Source organism: Anabrus simplex, chromosome 12 (genome assembly GCF_040414725.1).
Source record: "Anabrus simplex isolate iqAnaSimp1 chromosome 12, ASM4041472v1, whole genome shotgun sequence".
In the NCBI taxonomy this organism is placed as follows: Eukaryota; Metazoa; Arthropoda; class Insecta; order Orthoptera; family Tettigoniidae; genus Anabrus; species Anabrus simplex.
Window position 1 is genome coordinate 21,312,190 of NC_090276.1, and position 22,704 is coordinate 21,334,893.

At 39.6% G+C, this 22,704-nt stretch overlaps 1 protein-coding gene across 1 annotated transcript in view; it reads right to left on the bottom strand.

Annotated features, from left to right (window-relative positions):
• Positions 1-22,704, bottom strand: part of LOC136884107 (A-type potassium channel modulatory protein KCNIP2-like) — a 195,869-nt gene that overhangs the window by 112,804 nt on the left and 60,361 nt on the right. Inside the window, exon 4 of the mRNA XM_068229791.1 lies at positions 6,544-6,614. Within this exon, the coding sequence (XP_068085892.1) occupies positions 6,544-6,614 (71 nt within the window). The remainder of the gene's footprint in view (positions 1-6,543; positions 6,615-22,704) is intronic.

Below are 22,704 nucleotides of genomic sequence, written 5' to 3' on the forward strand. Positions count from 1 at the left end.
AGAGCACTTCCTATCCTCTAAACACCATGTAAACAAACATAATCACGTGCGAACCACACATCCCTTATGACCACTAGGAATTCTATTATTTTCATGCCAATCGATAGTAGAATTAAGGTCTGAGCTATTGGAGTCGGTCTTGATACACACCTTCATTATTCGAGAAATCTTGCTCGTGAACAGAGGACCTTTTCTTCTGAAGACGCGCAGCAAATTTCTCTGCGAAACGTAAAGAAATTCACCTTTTTTTCTGGCACGATAAAAGCCCAACAGCTTGTTATCCTGTCTACAAGTACAGACCGTGAAAGAATACATTTAAATAATGAAAGAAATGAAAGGGCGTATGGCTTTTAGTGCCGGGAGTGTCCAAGAAGTTCGGCTCGCCAGATGCAGGTCTTTTGATTTGACTCCCGTAGGCGACCTGCGCCTCGTGATGAGGATGAAATGATGAAGACGACACATACATCCAGCCCCTGTGCCAGTGAAATTAACCAATTGTGGTTAAAATTCCCGACCCTACCGGGAATCGAACCCGTGACCCCTGTGACCAAAGTCCAGCACGCTAACCATTTAGCCATTATTTAAATAATAATGTATACTTATTAATCACTTCAGTAAGTTTCTATCTCAACCTTTAATTGTTTAAAATTCCAGGCTCTGTTTGTTACAGACTATTACTTTAATACCGATTTAATGAAAATTCAGCAAAGCTTCACATTCCCTTTTTGAACTGGTATTCTTTTACTGGAATTCATTCTCGAGGAAGAATGTTTGTTGACCCTGCTCATGTCCAGCGTAAACAATATGCGGTCTTTTGTCTCGGCCACAACAAGACAAGATGAAAGCATCCAGTCTTATTTTCCGCCAGAGAAGACAGACACAGACCTTCCACGTCCTTCATGCTATTGTGTTCGTCCAGGAAGAAAAAACATAGCTTTCCTTATTTTTGAACTCATTTCATCTCAATCAAAACATTCCTTACGCTTGCCTAGCGTCGTCAATATTTTTATTTTCCACAGTTTTATTATTCTGGTGAGCATTGTTGACTGTTCTTTGCTTGACCAAGTATAACATCAAACATCGGAGAGTTTTTATTGAGGAACTGTAATAATAATAATAATAATAATAATAATAATAATAATAATAATAATAATAATAATAATAATAATAATAATTGGCCAAGAACGAAATGGCCTCAAAACTTCAGAGGCCATTTAGACTAATATGGAATCACTACAATACAAAGGGCACTGGCAAAATTTTGCAATGTGAGTGAACGCTTTAGACTTTTTCAAACTAATTTCCACCACACTCAATTCACTTCTCCATACGTCGAAACCAGTCACTGAACCAATTCTGCCACATTTCTTCGGTTACATTTTCACACTCTTGATCCCATGCTGCCATAAGCTCCTCGTCGGTTGCTAAACGCCGGCCTTTAAGCTTCATCTTCACATCTGGGAAGAGTGCGAAGTCACATGGGGCAAGATCAGGACTGTATGGAGGGTGATTAAACCACAGTCAACCCTGATCTGGCAAGAAAATCCATTGTTACATTAGCACAATGTGCTGGAGCATTGTCGTGATGCAAGAACCAAGTGCTGAGCCGTGACTTTGGACGGAGCTGCTTAAGAGCCTAGATGACCTGAGGCAGACAAGTCTCACTGTGCCACTTCGCAGTAACTGTCCTTTGTGTTTCTAGCACAACCCGAGTCAGGATGCCCCGTTTAGTGAAGAATAATGCAATCATCCTTTTCTTCACTGACCTTGGCATTCGCACAGTCACAGGAGTACACTCATATTCAAACAGCCACATCTTGTTCTGGGATTTTGTTGGGACATCGTAATAATAAAGCCAAGTTTCGTCACCTGTAGCGATGCTATTGACGTTACGCGAAGTCCCATTTTCAAACTGTTTTAGCATTTTTCGGCACCATTTCACTCGATGTGCCCTTTGTTCCTCTGAAAGTGAATGGGGCACTCAAAGGGAACAAACCTTTCTAACACGGAGATGGTCGTGTAGAATTGAATGGATAGCTGGTGCAGAGATGTAGAGGGTCTCTTCTACCTGCCGATATGTCAACCTCCTCTCTTGCAGCAACATTTTCCTCACAGCATCAACGTTTTCCTCAGTCACTGATACAGACGGTCGCCCAGAACGAGGATCGTCTTCAACCCAAAAATTTTCCCTCTGGAACTCTTTGTACCAGCGGAAAATTGTTGTCCGATGTGGACAGTCTCTCCCTAGCACAGGAGTCATTTCCGCGAGGCACTGGTCAACAGTTAATCCACGAGAAAAATTGTAGCGGATAATTGGGCGATATTCACCTTTAGACCACTCTGACATCTTAACTTGCTTTCAATCCCACTGCTTGGTAACAACTGTGTGAAGGTCGCGCCTTGCTGTCTTCTAGACCGGTTTTTACCCCTATTTTCATCCCTCACCATAACAGGGGTGTCCAGCCAACCGTTTTTGCGAATTGCAAAACGAGTAATTCCACGTAATGCTAAATTGAAACATTCCTAAACAATTATGCTACCGTAAGCTCTATATAGATCAGAAATCTTAACTTTAGGAGGTCATTCTAAAATTGCTGATAATGAAAAACAAGAACGTAAAATTCTTAGGAAAATTTTGACCCCCTCAAAAAAAAGAATTTGGATCAAAAGGTGAACTGCAGACCTCTATAGTCACACAGATAGTGTGGAGGAGACATTTGACATTTTTGGACACATTTTTAAGATGCACAAGAATATTATTCATTGTAATAAATTCCCAAAGCGAGAGTATACATTGGCTGGAGGAAACAAATCGAGACCTGAATGAATTGAAAATCGTGGAAGACACCATGAAAAATCGCGAAGTATTCAGGATCTCAGTAAATAAACACACATTTGTGGCGAAAACTAGCAGCAGGACTGATACAGAGTGCTCAGAAGAACGGAAGAGGCAACACAGTGAGTTCATGAAGAGATTTTGAAAGAATAGGAAGGCGAAAGACATCAAGCCAATGGACAAGTTCCAGCGCGCTCTATGAATGGGCACAACGAAACAAATAATAATAATAATAATAATAATAATAATAATAATAATAATAATAATAATAATAATAATAATAATAATAATAATAATAATAATAATAATAAAATATCATCGCTAGACCATGGATTTTTAGGCAAATAGCTTAGAATGCAATCTAATTTTGATTAGTAGGAAGTGTCGTTGTCCGCCTCCGTGGTGTAGTGGCTAGCATGATTAGCTACCACTCTTGGAGACCCGGGTTCGATTCCCGGCTCTGCCACGGAGTTTTAAAAGTGGTCCACTCAGCCTCGGCAGGTTAAGGGAGTAGAGGTTTTCGGTGGTTTCCCACTTCTCCTCTAGACACATGCTAGTATGGTACCTAACTTAAGGCCACGGACGCTTCCTTCCCTCTTCCTTGCCTGTCCCTTCCAATCTTCCCCATCCCTCCACAAGGCCCCTGTTCATAACAGCAGGTGAGGCCGCTTGGGCGAGGTACTGGTCCGCCTCCCCAGTTGTAACCCCCGATCCGGTGTCTGACGCTCCAGGATACTGCCATTGAGGTGGTAGAGGTGGGATCCCTCGCGGAGTCCGAGGGAAAAATCGACCCTGGAGGGTAAACAGATTAAGAAAGAAAGAAAGAAAGAAAGAAAGAAAGAAAGAAAGAAAGAAAGAAAGAAAGAAAGAAAGAAATTGTCGTTAAGTCCGCCTTTTCGTAGAATAGCAAGAGTAACATACATTCCAGGGGTTCTAATATAGGCAGGCCGTACCCTTGATGTTTATGCAAACCTCATAGCATAACCGTTGTGCGGGATAGTATACATTTGTTAAGCTCTTTAGTAAGTTTGCATTCCAACCTATTACTGCCTAACGTTCCGGACTCTATTAATCACAGACTGTTAACCGAGCGAGTTCGCTGCGCGGTTCAAGTCATAAATCCATGACCGTGCCATTATTCTCAGCCGGTTGAGGTCAAAATTTTAGAAAAATATTTTGTTGTTGTTTTACGTCACTTGTTATATTTTCTTCAATGTGTGAGATTGATATAGGAACTGGAAGCCAATGAAAATAAATAAATAATGTATCAGTGCGTAGGAACTTCCACGCCACCTTTTATGCCAAACAAGATTCGATGTTTCATGTAATCTATACATACAATCCTATCACTTATTGAACCATTTTCATTTTCTATCTTACTCCAAACTTTCATTATCTATGTTGTGAAGTACACTTTCTTATCCCCATATGGCTCTAGTATCGCAAAATATGGCAAAATATGACAAAACGCAAAATACTAATGAAAGTTTCAACAATTTAGTATGGATCAGATGTCTTAAAACCACATTTTGTGGCTTAAATGTGTTGAACTTTGCTGTGTATGATGTTGTATTCTGGTATAATTAAGGGAATCATGGTAGGATTCAGGTGTTGCAGAAGGCTGGACTAAAGCCAGGAATACACACAATACAAAAGTTGCGCGAGATTGATCAAAGGCGGATAGCGAAAGCAGAGTCAAACATACAGAAACTGCGCTAGAAAGCAGGACAGAACAGAAGATCTAAAAGGAAGAGCTAGGAAAAAAAAAACCCGAGGAATGTGCATATGGTGAACACTGAGGCTTTCTACCATCTGTAGAAAGGTGATTGTGTTTTAGAAGTAAGAGACAACTTCAAATGCTTTTTTCTATAGCTTGTATTTTCAAGCTTTTATGTTCCTTTTTCTCGGAAACTACCCAATGCAAATGCATGAAATGCGTTGCGCAGTGCTCCGACATAGTGAGCGTCACTGACGAAACGGCGGGAAATATCTAACAGCACGCTCTCTCCACTGCTAACGGTCCCGCCTAAGAATAACAGAAGCGCGGGGCCAAGTCCTACCATCTGATGATGTTCAGGAACAAAAATCCCATTTATATTTGATCGACCTTCGTAATAATCAAGGCCGCATTTTTAGAAGAAAAATAATGTTGAGTACGAACGTTTGGGTGTTCAGAAAACTTATCACAAAGAAAGTATTACCGGCGTAGAACTAACTCAAATATTCTTCTCATGCAAATGACAGGAATAATTTCCTGCGATGCTCCTTTATTCTCAAAACAGAATATCGTTTGTTTTTAAATTTGATTATTTCAACAGAGTTGTTAATGTAAAGTGAAATAGAAGGTACTATCGTGGTATTTATTTCTATATGCTGACAGTATACGAAGCTCCTAGGTGTGTGCATGGGCACAAAAGACAAAAATAACGACGTTTTGTAAAGTATGGGTTGCTCCTTGTATCATATTTATTTTTAGATAGTTAGATAATGTTTAAATTTTAAGTTAATCTTTTAATATGACAGACTAATACATACAATGGAATTGTACAATTTGATATTGTTGACGGCAATATACACTTTGCTATTTACAAGTTTCTTAGAACAGTATCAAAATATAAGTAGATTATGCAACAATTAATTAGTTAGTTTCATACATTTGTATACAGAGTAAGGGTAAGGGTTATTCTGCCCGAAGGCAGATCCGAACCTCCGCAGAGGTGTTCCTGAGCCGGAGTTTACGTGCGGTAGGGTGGCCAGTTCCTTTCCGCTCCTCCATTCCAACAGCGCGTGGCAACCCATCCAACTCTTGACCACGCCCAATGTTGCTTAACTTCGGAGATCTCACGGGATCCGGTGTTTCAACACGGCTACGGCCGTTGGCTGTATACAGAGTGGAATTTCTTATTTAGTTCTGCTGTCTTTATCTTTTGTGTTAATTTGTTGCGGTGGATAAAACTATAAAATCACAATACTAGCATGATTTATTTTTTCACCGATGTGAGTACTAAAAACTTAACTGGCTCTTAAATTAAAAAAAACATTTGTCATGGCCTGGATTAAGTGATAAAATGTAGGGATTATAGGAAGATAGGCAAATATAGGTTCTAACATCAATTTAGGCATTCTTAGGCACTATACGGACACCGTTTGTAAACCTTACAAATACATAAAATGTGCAGGTACAAATTCATTTTTAAGTTATCTCTTCAGGAACAAATTAGGTTTTTGTCTAAAGTCCGAGGTCTAATTATCACACTATAATATAGTGTTGTTCGGTAAGAAAGAACCTTCAGAAATTACTAAATTAATTTTAGGGAAGATATACAGTATAGGCCTACTGACTACATGTCATCACACTATTCTATCGCATCCATACAAGTGATGCAGTGATCAAAATGTGCGTGAGTTGATAGTGGACTTATTTCATCTTATTAGGCGCAAAACAACCACGCGTTACTATAATCTGCAGAAATTTCGGTCGCGAACAAGGAGCGCATCCATTTTAGAAGTATAAATACACTCTTTAACATAATACGTCAAGATAAAACACCTGTGTATTGGTTTTCTTAAAAAAAATCACAATTCCTTATGAAAAAGAACTTTACGTTTTTCTGGAAGAAGAGACGAGTAAGGTACAGGTAATTTTATAATGGAGAAGTGAATGTTGCCATACACTTGCACAATATTATAACTGAGTTTATTCTTACCTCGAAACTTATCTTTCCGGTCTGGTGGTGCTTAATGGTGTTGAAAACGTAGTGGGCGTACTGGCTGGCATCTGAAACACACAAACAGAGGACGATGAAGCAGTAGAAGAGACTAATGATTCTGAGGTAGAGGAAAGGCAAGGAAGGAAGGAAGGAAGGAAGGAAGGAAGGAAGGAAGGAAGGAAGGAAGGAAGGATGGAGGAAAAGTAGGAGAAAAGAAACAAAGAAAGGAACGATAAAAAGATGGAAAGGAGTAAAGAAAAGGAGAGCAAGGAAAGATAGAAGGAAGATAATAACGAAATAAGGAAGAAAAGAATGAACGAAAGGAGAGAAGAAAAGTTGAGATCAAAGTAATGTAGGAAAGAAGAACGGAAAGATTGAAGTAAGGAAGAATAGACGATAAAGAATACCGGTGTAAGCAAGGAAAGGAGAGAAGGGAGGGTGCAAGTAAAAGAGGAAAGATCGAAATAAGGTTCCCATCGTTACAGCTAGATGGTAGTGTATATGGTTTTTCACTCTCTAAGGAAGAGCTACTGTCTGCGGGGGTGATGAAAGTTGCTCGTATATTACGCCATTTATAGCCGATATCTTGAGGCAAGTACATGTTTCCTCCTGACAAAGTTTTTCTTTGTGCTCATTTATTGTATATTGAGTTGGTTTCAAATGCTTAAATCAGCCATTTTTAGTCCAGTATAAGTCAAAACGTAACCGTAGTTGAGAGTAAGCTTATTTTGGGCCATGATAGCTTTGAAGTACGACACAGGAGCGTGCGGCGTCTCTACCTTATAGTTGGGAGAGTTGCCGCACAACAATCCGACTGAGATACCTCATTGCTATCAGATTCTTAAAGCGATCTGGAAACACTTAGTACTACTTAGAGGGTACCGGTATTTTATACGAATATTTTATCGTCTCACGATTCTTAAAATACATAATTTACTTTTATTGCTTTCATTGGTAACATTATTTTATCATATAAAATTTAAATTATTTTCGGAAATAAAAATTTATGACATGCCTACTCAGTGTAAAATTAAGGCCACTTTTAAAACCTATCAACGGACAGAGGAAAATTTAAGAGGGGCTGTTAAAAGACTGAAAGCAAACGAAACAATGATCAGGGAGGTAGAATGAAATGGAAATGGCGTACGGTTTTTAGTGCCGGGAGTGTCCGAGGACATGTTCGGCTCGCCAGGTGCAGGTATTTTGACTTGACACCCGTAGATGACCTGCGCGTCGTGATGAGGATGAAATGATGATGAAGACGACACATACACCCAGCCCCCGTGCCAGACAAATTAACCAATGATGGTTAAAATTCCCGACCTTGCCGGGAATCGAACCCAGGACTCCTGTGGCCAAAGGCCAGCATGCTAATCATTTAGCCATGGAGGCGGACGGAGGAAGAATGATACTATAGAAATCCGGCTCGAATATTGAAACGAAGAATGGAATCAGGAAATTTGGTAAGAGGCTCACTTGGTCCAGCAGGTACAGCTACTCCAGTCATCACCAAAGCCAAATTCATATTAAAAAACAGATGACTGGATCAAGTGTTTGAATTACAAACAGTTGCTGCATGAATCTTGCTGTACATATAACGACAGATGTGTAGACTGTGATAGCAAAATTGCTAGAGAACGAAGTCCTAAGAAACAATCTGTATACATTTGTAACTTGTAAGAGAATGAACATCATTTTCTATTCAAGAATCCTGTCCCAGGTATGGTTTTAAATTACTGTGTCAGGACAGAATTATATTCATGATGATTTTGATGTGTTCTTTTATATAACACAGGAAATAATCCATTGCACATGGACATTCATAGTAAATCTAAATTAAAGTATGATTCATTTAATGTTTTAAATTATGAATTAGATTCTTTTACCATTGAACGATTAAATTATCTAAATTATATAGATATAATTGTCTTATAGTATGTTCTATTATGCAAGTGAATGTCTAGTACTGAATTACAAGCTGAATAAATTAGAAGTACTGGAAAGAAAAACTATACGGAAAATACTGGGCCCACTAAGAACTAAAGAACTCTGGAAATCAAGAAGTAATGATGAAATATACCGAAACATAGAAAACATAAGAGAAATAATGAGGAAGAGGCGATTGATGTATTTTGGACATTCATACAGAATGGATGACAACAGGTTAACCAAACAGATCTTCAAAGATCTTTGCAACGAGAAGTGAACTACAACATGGATTCATGAGAGAGAGAGAGAGAGAGAGAGAGAGAGAGAGAGAGAGAGAGGGAGAGAGAGAGATTGATTTTGAGAAGGAAAGTGTTACAAATGGAAGAATTCCAAGGTCGGCGTCTTTGAAAGGTGTAGCAGTCTAACTGATGAGCCCACTGCTACACTAGGGCGAAACGCTGGTAATTTCACGATTGAAAAAGCCTAGAGAGCTGAACTGTTTTACATTTGCAATCGATGATTTTTTTAAAATTTCGTGTGGCTATTTCTAGCCGGGTGCAGTCCTTGTAAGGCAGACCCTGCGGTGGGGGTGGGCGGCATCTGCCATGTGTAGGTAGCTGCGTGTTATTGTGGTGGAAGATAGTGTTATGTGTGGTGTGTGAATTGCAGGGATGTTGGGGACAGCACAAACACCCAGCCCCCGAGCCATTGGAATGAACCAATGAAGGTTAAAATCCCCGACCCAGCCGGGAATTGAACGCGGGACCCTCTGAACCAAAGGCCATTCATTCTACGAGTCGGACATCGATGAAATTAAATTATTGTTTCCTTCCAGGAACATTAGTTTTTTAAATACTAATAATAATAATAATGTTTTTACCTCCCACTAACTACTTTTGACGGGTTTTCAGAGAAGCCAAGGTGCCGGAATTTTGTCCCGCAATAGTTATTTAACGTGCCAGTAAATCTACCGACACGAGGCTGACGTATTTGAATACTTTCAAATACCACCGGACTGAGCCTGGATCGAACCTGCCAAGTTAGGGACAGAAGACCAGCGCCTGGACCGTCTGAACCACTCAGCCCGGCATGGCCTTTACTCCCTTTTGACTTAATAAAATTACTTTTTTACAGAGCGAGTTGGCCATGTGCTCAGGGCCACGTAGCTGTGAGACGGTGGGTTCGAATTCATCGGACGGTGGTTTTCCATGGTTTTCAATTTTACACCAAGAAATGCTGGGACTGTATCTTAGTTAAAGCCACGGTCGTTGCCTTTAAAATCCTACCTCCTTCCCATTCTTGGGTCGCCGAAACGTTTCGATGTGTTAGTGCGAATTTAAACCACTAATACCGAGCTCGATAGCTGCAGTCGCTTAAGTGCGGCCAGTATCCAGTATTCGGGAGATAGTGGGTTCGAATCCCACTGTCAGCAGACCTGAGAATGGTTTTCCGTGGTTTCCCATTTTCGCACCAGGCAAATGCTCGGACTGTACCTTAATTAAGGCCACGGCTGCTTCCTTCCCACTCCTAGCCCTCTATTATCCCATCGCCGCCATAAAACCTAACTGTGTCGGTGCGACGTAAGCAATTTGTAAAAAAGGTCACTAACAAGAAGAGAAAATAACTTTTTGTTAAAAAAATCATTGTTATATTTCTTATTTTAATAAATTATTTTTTAAATATTTGCTTCCACTTGATTTGTTCAGAGAGGATGGTTACCTAGTTGTACTTCTCCTTAAATCCACCACGATCACCACCACCACCACCACCACCACCACCACCACCACCACCACCACCACCATCATCACCTCCACCACTCCGGTAGTATTTGAAGATGCTTAAATATATCAGCCTAGTGTCGGTAGATTTACTAACACGCGAAAGGCCTCACGCGGGGCAAAATTTCGGCACTTGGCGTTTTTAAAAACTGCAAATGTAATTTAGTAGGTCGTAAAATCAATATCATTTTAAATGCAATTCGCACTGATTTTTTTAAGATTCATGACGCTGAAATGCAGAGTGTGAGTCGGAATATTATCACTAGGGATCAGGTTTGAAAGCAGAAATGGGTTATATTTCAACGAGTAGAAAGTTTCTTCATAGCCGCACAACGCTCCTGTTGAAAGAGTTGCATAAACACTAGGGACAGGCCTTTTAAAACTCCTAATATTTATGCAACTTTTCGTACTGAGCCTACGTGAGGTCTATAAGACGCATTCGAATCGTTGAAATCTAACCTATTACTGCATGTAATTCCTCTGCCTGTTTATAACACTCTGCAATGCTTATTTATAGTCTAAGGGAGGGCATTTTCAACACTTTCTGTAATGGAGTAAGTTTAAATGTTTTTCTATTTCATTATAAATCTGTTTATCCACTCACAGAAGTTGTTGGGTTTTCTACGAACGTACGGAGAACGGTGTGGCGGCGACTGCGGTCTCGTTTACCGACATGCTTCATGCAGGAAATACGGCAACTATTACGGGACTCACCCTGTATGCCCGATGTTAATCATTTGTCGCATAGTTTGCTTTGATACTAAACCAAACATCAGACCTTCATCAGCGTATTTAACCTCCTGAGGCCTGGAGTCCTTTTAAAAGGACACCAGTAAACTCAGAATGTCCTGCATAGTAATTCAAAGTAATTCAAAAGTAATTTAAAACACCCCAAGACATTTTATGCTTCCTGTGCAGTTACATACGAACTTGAAGCACCATATCCCATTATCTAGTTGCACAATCTCAGTACTCTGTAATGAACATTCATGACATTTAAGTCTCACGTTGTAATGTCCCAGTTCTAGCTCTTTATGAGAAGAGGCAAATTTAAAATCGGTACAACAATAGTCTTGCTTACGCGACTCCACACGAGCTGGTCTGGTTGTTTGTGTGCAAGCTGGCTTTAAGCAAACGGCTTTAAACAGGCTGAGTGTGTGTTAATATGACGTGTAAGTGAGCGTTTTCATAGCAATGCAACGTGAAAGGCGTTAGCGATAACGATACGTCGCTAAAATTTGCTAGACCGGGTTGGCAAGGTAATTTACTTGTTAGACTTCTTAAGTTTTAGTAATTTAACTTACGTAGAGAACCAGGCTTTTACACGGTATCTCCTTTTTCTTTTTCCACCCCTTTTCCTACATCTGTGGGGTCATGGGTGCGAACTGTGTTGCACATGTGGATTTGGCCCGGTTTTACGGCCTGATGCCCTTCCCGTTGCCAACACTATTTGGAGGGACGTAATAAATATTGCGTGTTTCTGTGGTGGTTGGTAGTGTAGTGTGTTGTCTGAATACGAAGAGGAAAGTGTTGAGAACGGGCCAGAAGAAGGAATCAGACGCGATTAAAATCCCCAACCAGGCCAGGAATCGAACTCAGGACCCTCTGGACCAAAGGCCAGCACGCTAATTGTTTAGTCATGGAGGCGGACCCTTTTGCACGGTATACGAAACTAATATTTATTATTTTTATTTACATCGATGCAACCAGCTGTGAGCTGTGGTTACACAACCTCCCTGTCACTTTTCCTTAGGCTTACACCTTTCTGTTTACATTGTCACCAACGGCTTTTTTTGGGGGGAGGGGGAGTGGTGTGTGTTGACTTGGGCCCACGGTCAGTGATGTGCATAGAAAGAGGCCATGCTCAGCTCGCAGTGACGGTCGAATTGTTCCTAATGGAACTGACCCCCAGTAGTCAAAACTTTTGGAAATCACTTAAAATATACAGTTAAGGGGATCGGGAAGTGTGAATCACCGCAGAGACACAGGTTTTTATATTCCAAAATATATCTCAGAAAGAATCAGATTTATTTAGAACGTATATAGAACACTTAAATTATTACGCGTGTAGAGTCTAATTATTCCATATCAAATAATTTTGTTAAAAATAATAGTTTTAAAGACAAATTGTAAGAGTATTGTTGTTAAGTTTTGAAATTAATATACCTTTTTCTGATAAACTGTACGCCCAATCTTCTTGAAACTTCACATGAGCTTGCCACCTTAGCCCAAAACCGAACAGATGCTCAAAATATGCTGGAGAGTCTGCATGAAATCACTGAAAAAAGTGGGTCTTAAAGTCTCTTATGAAAAGACTGAATATATTGAGTACGATCACCAAAGCGAGAGAGAACAGAGAGGACAGAGAAGTTCAAATACCTACATGAATGGATCCAACCCAACGGACTGGATAAAGAGGTAAAGGAGGCAAGAGCCAGAAAATTAGATCTTGCCTACAAGCAAACACTAAACAGGTATAACAAACTGGCAATATCCCATAAGGCTAAAATCCGACATAACTCAGTAATAAGACCGGAAGGATTGTACGCTTCAGTGTGTCGGATTTTAAATAAAAAAGTGGAGCTGCAAGAACTCGAAAATATGGAAAGGAAGATTCTGAGGAAAAAGAGAAGACTACTGATGGGACCTGGAAGAAAAGGAGAAATGCGGAGCTCTACAAGTACACTGAAAATATCACGGACACAGTGCAGAAACGGAGGCTGAAATTCTACGGACACCTTGTGAGAATGGATGACAAACGACTGATCATAAGGATCTTCACATACATCATCAGGTCACCTCCAAGTGGGTAGAAGAGGTCAAGAATACGGAAGAAGTTGGAATGACACTGCAGATGATCCACAATAGAAGAGAGTTCGGAAGAAGAGTCGACAATCTAAAGTCATATTAAGAAAAACCACTAAAACTGAGGCCCGAACGGATTATTTCCGAAGATGAGAGAAAGATGAGAAGCGAAAGAATGAAGAGGTTTTGGGAAGAGAAGAGAAGAGAAGAGAAGAGAAGAGAAGAGAAGAGAAGAGAAGAGCAGAAACCTTAAGACCTATGAGGTCCATAGATCGCCCAATTCGGAAAAGAAGAAGATAATCCTCCTCATATTATAAGTATCTTTTTATTAGTTTCCTGAATATATCCATGCTGCCAAGGGGTCAACGCATAACAAAGGCACAATGTATGGTTGTACAATTGCTGATGAATGATACGAAAATAGTAGAATAGATTAAGGACAATAACACATTCTTATGTCGCATATAAGTGATTTCGTAAAATTGGGACAGATCCCTTAACTGCCGAGATTGCAATGTCTTTTATGATATTTAGGGCCCGGATGTTTATTACGGTAATAGGTTATAGTGCGAACTTACTGAAGCGAGTAACAAGTAGAGTGTACCTACACGACGGTAGTGCTATGAGGTTTGCATAATTTTAGGGGTTCTAATGGGTCGTACCCCTAATGTTTATGTAAACCTTCTAGCATTACCGACGTGCAGGTAGATTCTACTTATTACTCGCTTCAGTAAGTTTGCATTCTAACCTATTACTGCATAAACATCCGGGCCCTATTGATATTACTAGGGATGCCTAACATTTTTCAGGTCTTTACGAAAAGGGTCGGGATCGTTCCTCGAGCACTCACCATCAAAACCAATCACCTCAATACATTCAAGGTTGTACTTACCATAGGTGTGGTATAAAGCGCCGGCCTCTCGGTGTATGGGTAGCGTGCTGCCCCGGGTTCGACCAGGGATTTTTACCTGGATCTGAGAGCTGGTTTATGATCCACTCACCCTACGTGATTACAATTGAGGAACTATCTGACGGTGAGATAGCGGCCCCGGTCTAGGAAGCCATGAGAATAACGGATGAGAGGATTTATCGTGCTGGTATAAACCAGGGTTGCCACGTTTTAACCGTGGAAACTGGGGACTTGGAATCACACATCATTACAATCGAATGTCGATATCTCGAACCTCCATTACTCGACTTTTCAGTATCTCGAAGTAATCTAAATTTCCCGTATATTTTCCCTATTCTTCACGTGTATTTACTTCTCTATTACTCGATTTTCGGTTACATGAATTTCTCGATTTCTCGAAGCAAACATTTCCTCTCTTGAAGCACTCTGTAACTTGGAATTTTGTGCAACAGTAACTGTGTAATTGTGTTTTGTGAGGAACAGTTAACAAGTAAAAAAAAGGTTTGCAGTGATGCTGGGAGATAATATGACGGGAACAAAAAACTGAAACTTCTAATGGCCCGAAAATCGGTGAAGCCTCGCTGTTTCTCGGGCGTGAATTAATTACCGGTCACGTACGAAAGCAACACCCTGAAGTCGCGGATGACAAGCTCCATTTACGAATTAAAGCTGTGTGGTATTGACGAGAAGTCTTAACGTGAAGGGAGGAAAGGTTAACAGTAATACACAGAAGACACTAACGGATTGTTTCCAAAGGTGTTAATTGAGGTATTTTTCTTGTTTCACTACTGTATGTACTGTTAACATAAGACCGGTACCAACTGCTAAATACGTATTAACAGTCCAACGAGAGCAGTATTACCAACACAGTCATGTTTCCCGCTGACAGAACTCGATACATCTACTATCTTTAAATATTTGGTCTAAAATCAATTAATGGACAACAAATCCAATTCGCAACAATTCACACCTCGAAGGGTGGATCACGGGAAATTTTGCTCAAATTCAGGAATCTTAAAATGGACGCACATAAATAAAAGGAAGATATCACGATGTCCCCAAGTTTTGAAGTATCTAGCAGTACCAACAATCTCATTTTAGGTTTTTGGGTCATTTCTGGGGCAATATTTCAATAGAATCCCCCCTATACGACTAGCAGAATGTCTGCTGATAAGGTCTGCGTCAGCCGTATTGGTTGACTTCCACGACCGAAGCCATTGCTTCTCATACCAACTTATTCTCAGTTGGACTAACCAGTCAGAGTAAATCCCATTCCAAACTCCAGTAGAGGATTAGCAGCCCTGGATGAGTCACGAATCAGACTCGAACCACCAGATGAGAAACACACTTTTACAATTGGTTTTTACGTCGCACCGACACAGATAGGTCTTATTGGCGACGACGGGACAGGGAATAGTTAGGAGTGGGAAGGAAGCGGCCATGGCCACTCCAGCATTTCCCTGGGGTGAAAATAGGAAACCACGGAAAGCAATCATCAGGGCTGCCGACAGTGGGGTTCTAACCCACTATCACCCGAATACAAGCTATTCCTTCTCTCTAATAAACATCCTGAGCACTTCTGTGAGGAACTTTCCATCCTGGTAAACGTGGGCGAGAAAATAATTTTGTATTTTTTTCTGTAAGAATGTAGAGATTACTTGAATATCAGAAAAAACTATGAAAACAATGGAAGTTGTTAAAATATAATGAGCATGTAAATTAATTCTGAGAATCCCCGCCTGGGAACAGAATTATAAATTCCTTCTGCATTCTTTTACTTATGCAAAAGAAGAAAGAAAAACAAAACATCGCGTTCTCCTTAGACAGCCACTTCGTTATTTTTGATTAAGTATTCTATTTATTCTCACTGTGATAGATTAGAATGGAATGATACACCAGTCTGGCACTAAGAAGGGAACTGTTTAATTGCAATGAAACTAGGTAGGAAGATAAATTTGGACATTAAAAACTTAAGGAAGTCATTAATTTTTCAGTCTAGAATCAGTTAATACATCTTTACACATTTAAATATGAGGTGTATTAAACATTTTTTCCGCAGCAATGGTAACTTGGTATGACAAACACATTGTTTCTTGATAATATGCCTACATATTTAGAAATTTACGAAGTTACATATAATCAATTATTCAAAATAGCTGTGTATCACGGGCACTATGTATTTTTCCGTTTCCGTGAAAATTTCCAAACACGTCAATATTTTTCTATGAATTTTTTTATTATAATTAGTAATATTATAGCTAAAAACTGTACGAAAATCAGTGAATCCCATCAATTATAATTATTTTTTCGTGAAGTTATTTTCAAGTAGTCAACTTTATAATTAATTTAAATTTGAATTTGTAGAAACTTAACCAATACATCTAGCTCAATAACTCTAGTACACATTTTTTCTCTACAAAATATAATTGCATGCAAAATTTCATATTAATATATTAAAAACTTTCAGAGTTATCAGGGAAACGGTTCTGCAAAAAACAAAAGTTACGGGAAACGTGCAACAGACTACCAATAAAGGGCTTACTTGGGTGACAGGGCTTCACGTTTTTGGGCATAACTCGGAAAATATTGGAGATATTAACCAAAATTTTGCACTTTTATAAAAAGAAAAATTCAATTTTAAATGAAAAAATAAATTGAAATATCGAATTTTTGGTCGGTCAAATGTGTTGGTTCCCCCGTAAAAATTTTCAATCCGTCGAAACACTCTTTAAAACACATACAGCATTATAATGTACATGTTGTTGTTTGAGTCATCAGTTCATAGACTGGTTGGATGCAGCTCTCCATGCCACCCTATCCTGTGCTAACATTTTCATTTTCACATCACTGCTGCATCCTAGATTCCCTCAAAAATGAACTTCACAAGTCCGAGGTGTCTTAAGATGTGTCCTATCATTCTATCTCTTCATCTCGTCAAATTTAGCCACAACGATCTTCTCTCACCAATTCGATTCAATTTCTCTTCATTCGTGATTCGATCTACCCATCTCATCTTCAGCATTCTCCTGTAACACCATATTTCAAAAGTTTCTCTTCCCGTTCTTTCTGAGCGAGTAATCGTCCATGTTTCACATCCATACAATGGCACGCTCGAAACGAATGTCTTCAAAAACATTTTCCTAATTCCCATATCAATATTCGAAGTGAACAAATTTCTTTTCTTATGAAGGGCCTTTCTTGCTTGTGCTAGCCTGCATTTTATGTCCTCCTCATTTCGGCCTTCGTTAGTTATTTTACTACCCAAGTAACAATATTCATCCACTTCCTTTAAGACATTTCCTAATCTAATATTTCCTGTTTCACCTTCGTTCGTTCGACTGCACTCCATTACTTTTGTTCTGAACTTATTAATATTCATCTTGTAGTTCTCACCCAAGATTCGGTCCATACCATTCAGCAACTTCTCCAGATCTTAGACAGTCTCAGATAAAAAAACAATATCATCGGCAAATCTTAGGGTTTTGTTGATTTCCTCTCCTTGGATTGTGGTTCCCTTTCCAAATTCTTTCTTGATTTCCTTTACTACCTGTTCTATATAAACATTGAAACGGAGGGGGAAAACTGCAGCCTTGCCTCACTCATTTCTGGATTGCTGTTTATTTTTCCTAGCCCTCGATTCTTATCACTGCAGACTGATTTATATATATATTGTAGATAATTCTTCTTTCTCCGTATCTGAACTCGATCACCTTCAATATCTCAAATAGTTTGGTCCAATCAACATTATCAAATACCTTTTCTATATCTATGAACGCCATGTATGTGGGCTTTTCCTTAATTCGATCCTCTAAGATCAGATGTGAAGTCATGATTGCTTCACATGTTCCTAAATTTCTTCCGAAGCCAAATTTATCTCCTCCCAAATCAGTTTCAACTTGTCTTTCCATTCTTCTGTAAATAATTCGTGTCAGAATTTTGCAGGCGTGAGATACTAAACTAATGGTGCGATAGTTTTCACACTTGTCAACACCGGCTTTCTTAGGAATAGGTATAACAACATTCTGCCGAAAATCAGATGGCACTTCTCCTGTCTCATACATCTTGCACACTAAGTGGAATAACCTCGCCATACTTGTTTCTCCTAAAGCAGTCAGTAATTCAGAGGGAATGCCATCAATTCCAGGTGCTTTGCTCCTATTTAGGTCTTTCAAATCTTTGTAAAAGTCTGACCTCAAAACTGGGTCACCATTTCATCAGCATCAACAGCCTCTTTCTGTTCCAGAACCATATCATCTACGTCCTTACCTTGATACAACTTCCGGATATGTTCCTTCCGTCTTTCTGCCTTATCTTCTTTCCCTAGAAGTGATTTTCCATCTGAGCTCTTAATATCCACACACCTAGTTTTCCTTTCTTCAAAGGTTTCCTTGATTTTTCTGTATGCAGCATTTACCTTTCCTTCGACCAGTCAACTTTCAACATCCTTGCACTTCTCCTTCAGCCATTATTTCTTATCTGCCTTGCACTACCTTTCCACTTCATTCTTTAATTGCCTTTATGCTATCCTGCCCTCTTCGTTTTTTCATTCTTGTATATTTTCGTTCATCGATCAGTTCTAGTATCTTTTGAGTTATCCATTGATTCTTAGTTTACCTTTCCTTTCTCCCTAACCTCTCTTCAGCAGCCCTACTGACCTCATTCTTCATGACTGTCCATTCTTCTTCTACTGCGTTTCCTTCAGCCTTTCCATTTAGTCCTTGTGCAACATGTTCCTTGAAACAATCCTTCACACTATTTTCTTTCAGCTTGTCTAGAACCCATCTCACTGCATTTCTTCCCTTCTTCAATTTCTTCAACTTGAGACGGCATTTCTTGACCAACAAGTTGTTATCAAGTTGGTGGTGCGATTAGGGGCGCACGGCTGTGAGATTACATCCGAGAGATAGTGGGTTCGAATTCTAGCCCTGGAAATGGTTTTCCGTGGTTTCCCATTTTAACACCAAGCAAATGCTGGGGCTGCACTTCAGTTAAGGCCACGGCCGCTTCCTTCCAACACCTAGGCCTTTCCTATACCATCGTCGCCATAAGACTTATCAGTGTCGGTGCGTCGTAATGCCACTAGCAAAAAAGAATAATGTTGTGATCAGAGTCCACGTCTGCTTCTGGGAAAGTTTTACAATCCGACACCTGGTTTCCGAATCTCTGCCTAATCACAATTAAGTCTATTATACCTTCCACTGTCTACACGTCTCGTCCATGTGTACAACCGTCATTTGTGGTGTTTGAACCAAGGACTAAACTGATTGGAGCAGAATTCAACCAGCCGACTGCCTCTTTCGTTCCTTTGTCCCAATCCGAATTATCCCACTGCATTATCTTCTCTTTCTTGGCCTACTACTGCATTCCAGTCTCCCATCACAGTTAGATTCTCGTCACCATTTACATACTATATTAAATCTTCTATCTCTTTACATATTCTTTCGATTTTCTCATCATATGATGAACTAGTAGGCATAAAGGCCTGCACTATTGTATTGGGCATTTGTTTGGTGTCTATCTTGACGACAATAACCTTTTTAGTATGCTGGCCGTAGTAGTTTACCCGCTGCCCTATTTTCGTATTTATTATTAAACCAACTACTGCATTTCCCCTGTTTGATTCTGAGTTGATATTCTATAGTCGCCTGACCCAAAATCCTGCTCTTCCTGCCAACGTACTTCACCTATACCAACTACATCTAACTTTAGTCTATTCATCTCACATTTCAGTTTCTCTAACCTACCACAACGATTCAAACTTCTAACATTTCACGCTCCGACTCGCAAAATGTTAGTATCTATCTTCCTGGTGATCGCCCCCTCTCGTGTAGTCTCCACCCGGAGATCCAAATGGGGGAATATTTTACCTCCGGTATATTTTACCCGGGAGGAAGCCATCATCAGTACATCATTAATACAGAGAGAGCTGCATGTCCTCGGGTGTTAGTTAGACTGTAGTTTCCCGTTGCTTTCAGCCGTGCATCTACGCCATGTTGAGTATTATTACAAGGCCATGTCAGTCAATCATCCAGACTGCCACCCTTGTAACTTCCGAAAGGCTGCTACCCCCCTTTCGATGAACCATTCGTTAGTCTGGTCTCTCGACAGATACCTATGCGATATGGTAACACCTGCAACATGGTTCGCAGGGGAGGGTAATGTACCTATAAAATTATATGTATATATTATATATCAGTGCGCTGTGTTAAAGCCGAAAACTGAACTTTATTAAATATGTCATTAAAACTAAAATTATGAATTAAGTAGGATCTCATTTTTACTTCGTTTTTGCCAATTTTTGGTCCTTTTTTGAAATTTAGGTATCTTTGGCAATTTTAGGCTCTTTTTGAAAATATCTTCTCTTTGGCAATTTTAGGCCTTTTTTGAAAAGTTAAGTTTTGCAATTTTAGGCCTTTTTTTGAAAATTTAGGTTTTTGCCAAATTTGAATATTCAGGTAGGTTTTGCTAATTTTAGTACCTTTTTGAAAATTTAACCCTTTGTAAATTTTAGGCCCATTTTGGAAAAAATATTTTTTGGCAATTTTAGGCCCTTTTTGAAAATTTAGGTACTTTTGGCAATTCATAGGTCTTCAACTTTCGAGCTCTAGTAACGACGTAAGAATCCAGGCCCCTACTTATCACACCTGCAATCTTTTCTTGATAGCTAGAACTTCGGTAACTACGATATGGAATTATAGCGAAACACACTGTTACCTCAGACACATCATCACAGGTGGCATCGTTCTGTACAGAGAGTTCAAAATGTGGTGTCGCGTTGTGATTTGTCACAACAGGGCTGTGGACCATGTTCAAACTATGTGCTTCAGTACGTAATTAAGTATAGTGTTCCAGTACGTTTCATGTTCTTCTAATTAGTAACGTGAACTTACTAAACAGCCCTTGTATTAAATGCTGCTTTGAGATGAGAGACGATCCACATCCTATAACATGTATGGCTCTGATGCATCCTTGAACATCATTATTGATGATTTTCTATTCGTAATATCAGAATTATTGGGGAAACCGGAGTTTGTGGGATATTTACCAACTAATGACAAAACAAAGCTAATGTGCCATTTATTTCCACAAATAGCTCGTCGTCTTATGGCTCATTAATCTCTCTGGGGATTGTTTACATTATTGATCAGAATGCAATTACAATTTGAATGGAAAACAAACTTATATTTAGGTTCAGATTTTTTCTCATTTAACTACAAAGCTGCTCTTCAAATCAACACATTTCAGCAAATAATAATAATAATAATAATAATAATAATAATAATAATAATAATAATAATAATAATAATAATGTGCGATTTTCGTACAGCCCTGGTGCAGGTCTTTCGGTTGATTCTAGATAGGCAACCTTCGCATTTATGAGAATGGGGTCTTATCGAAGACAAATTCTAATGTTTACGACGACACAAACACCCAATTCCAAAGTAGAGGAATTAACCAATGAATGTTAAAATCCTCGACTCAGCCTGGAATCGAACACGAGGACCGTTGTATCAATAGTTAAAATGTTAACCATTTAGCCATGGAGCCGGTCATTAAACGCGATTTGTTCGTATTATGCTCATTAGTTCCATATTATTATTATTATTATTATTATTATTATTATTATTATTATTATTATTATTATTATTATTATTATTATTATTATTATTATTATTGTCCACCTCTGTGGTGTAGTGGTTAGCGTGATTAGCTACCGCCCCCGAAGGCCCGGGTTCGATTCCCGGCTCTGCCACGAAATTTGAAAAGTGGTACGAGGGCTGGAACGGGGTCCACTCAGCCTCGGGAAGTCAACTGATTAGACGTGGGTTCAATTCCCACCCTAGACATCCTCGAAGAGGTTTTATGTGGTTTCCCCACTTGTCCTCCAGGAAAATGCTGGGATGGTACCTAACTTAAGGTTACGGCCGTTTCCTTCCCTCTGCCTTGCTTATCACTTCCAATCTTCATATCCCTCCACAAAGCTCCCCTCCAGCATAACAGATGAGGCAGCCTGGGCAAGGTACTGGTCCTCCTTCCCAGTTTTACCCCACCGATCCATTATTATTATTATTATTATTATTATTATTATTATTATTATTATTATTATTATTATTATTGTTCGCTCTGTGGATTAGTGATAGTGTGCCGGCCTCGGTGTCCCAAAATCGGGGGTTCAAACCTGGAGTTCCGAAGGACGGAAAATTGTCCATTCGACATTCTTTATCGTACGATGTCAGCATGTAAAAGATCTCTGATGACAGATTTGGTGTTCGCCCGGAAAAATATAATTCCAAACTCCGCCATATATCAGCTAAGATAGATTTGGTTTACTCTGCCATCTGGGAGAGTAAAATGGAACGTTGGAATTGATGAGCAGACATCCTAGATGACGTCAGAATTAAAATATTAGCACACGGTAGCTGACGTCATACAAGTAATAAGGGCTATGTGGGTACCAAACCATAGCGTCAGCATTTTTCCTGCTGAGTCAGCACTCGATGACATTGACCCCGGCCAAGGTCATTGACCTCATGACGTCATTACCACGTGACGGAGGTGTTACATTGTTTACAAACAAAGCCACGTGCTTGGCTATGTCCTTTTTGACACTTGACGGACCCTAACCTCACTTTTTAGGACAAGTGAACATCGCTAACATCACTGCTGCCATTTTAACAGGGTATAACCTCACTGTTACCATCTTAACCACGTAGATGGCGCGGAATTTAAAATCCA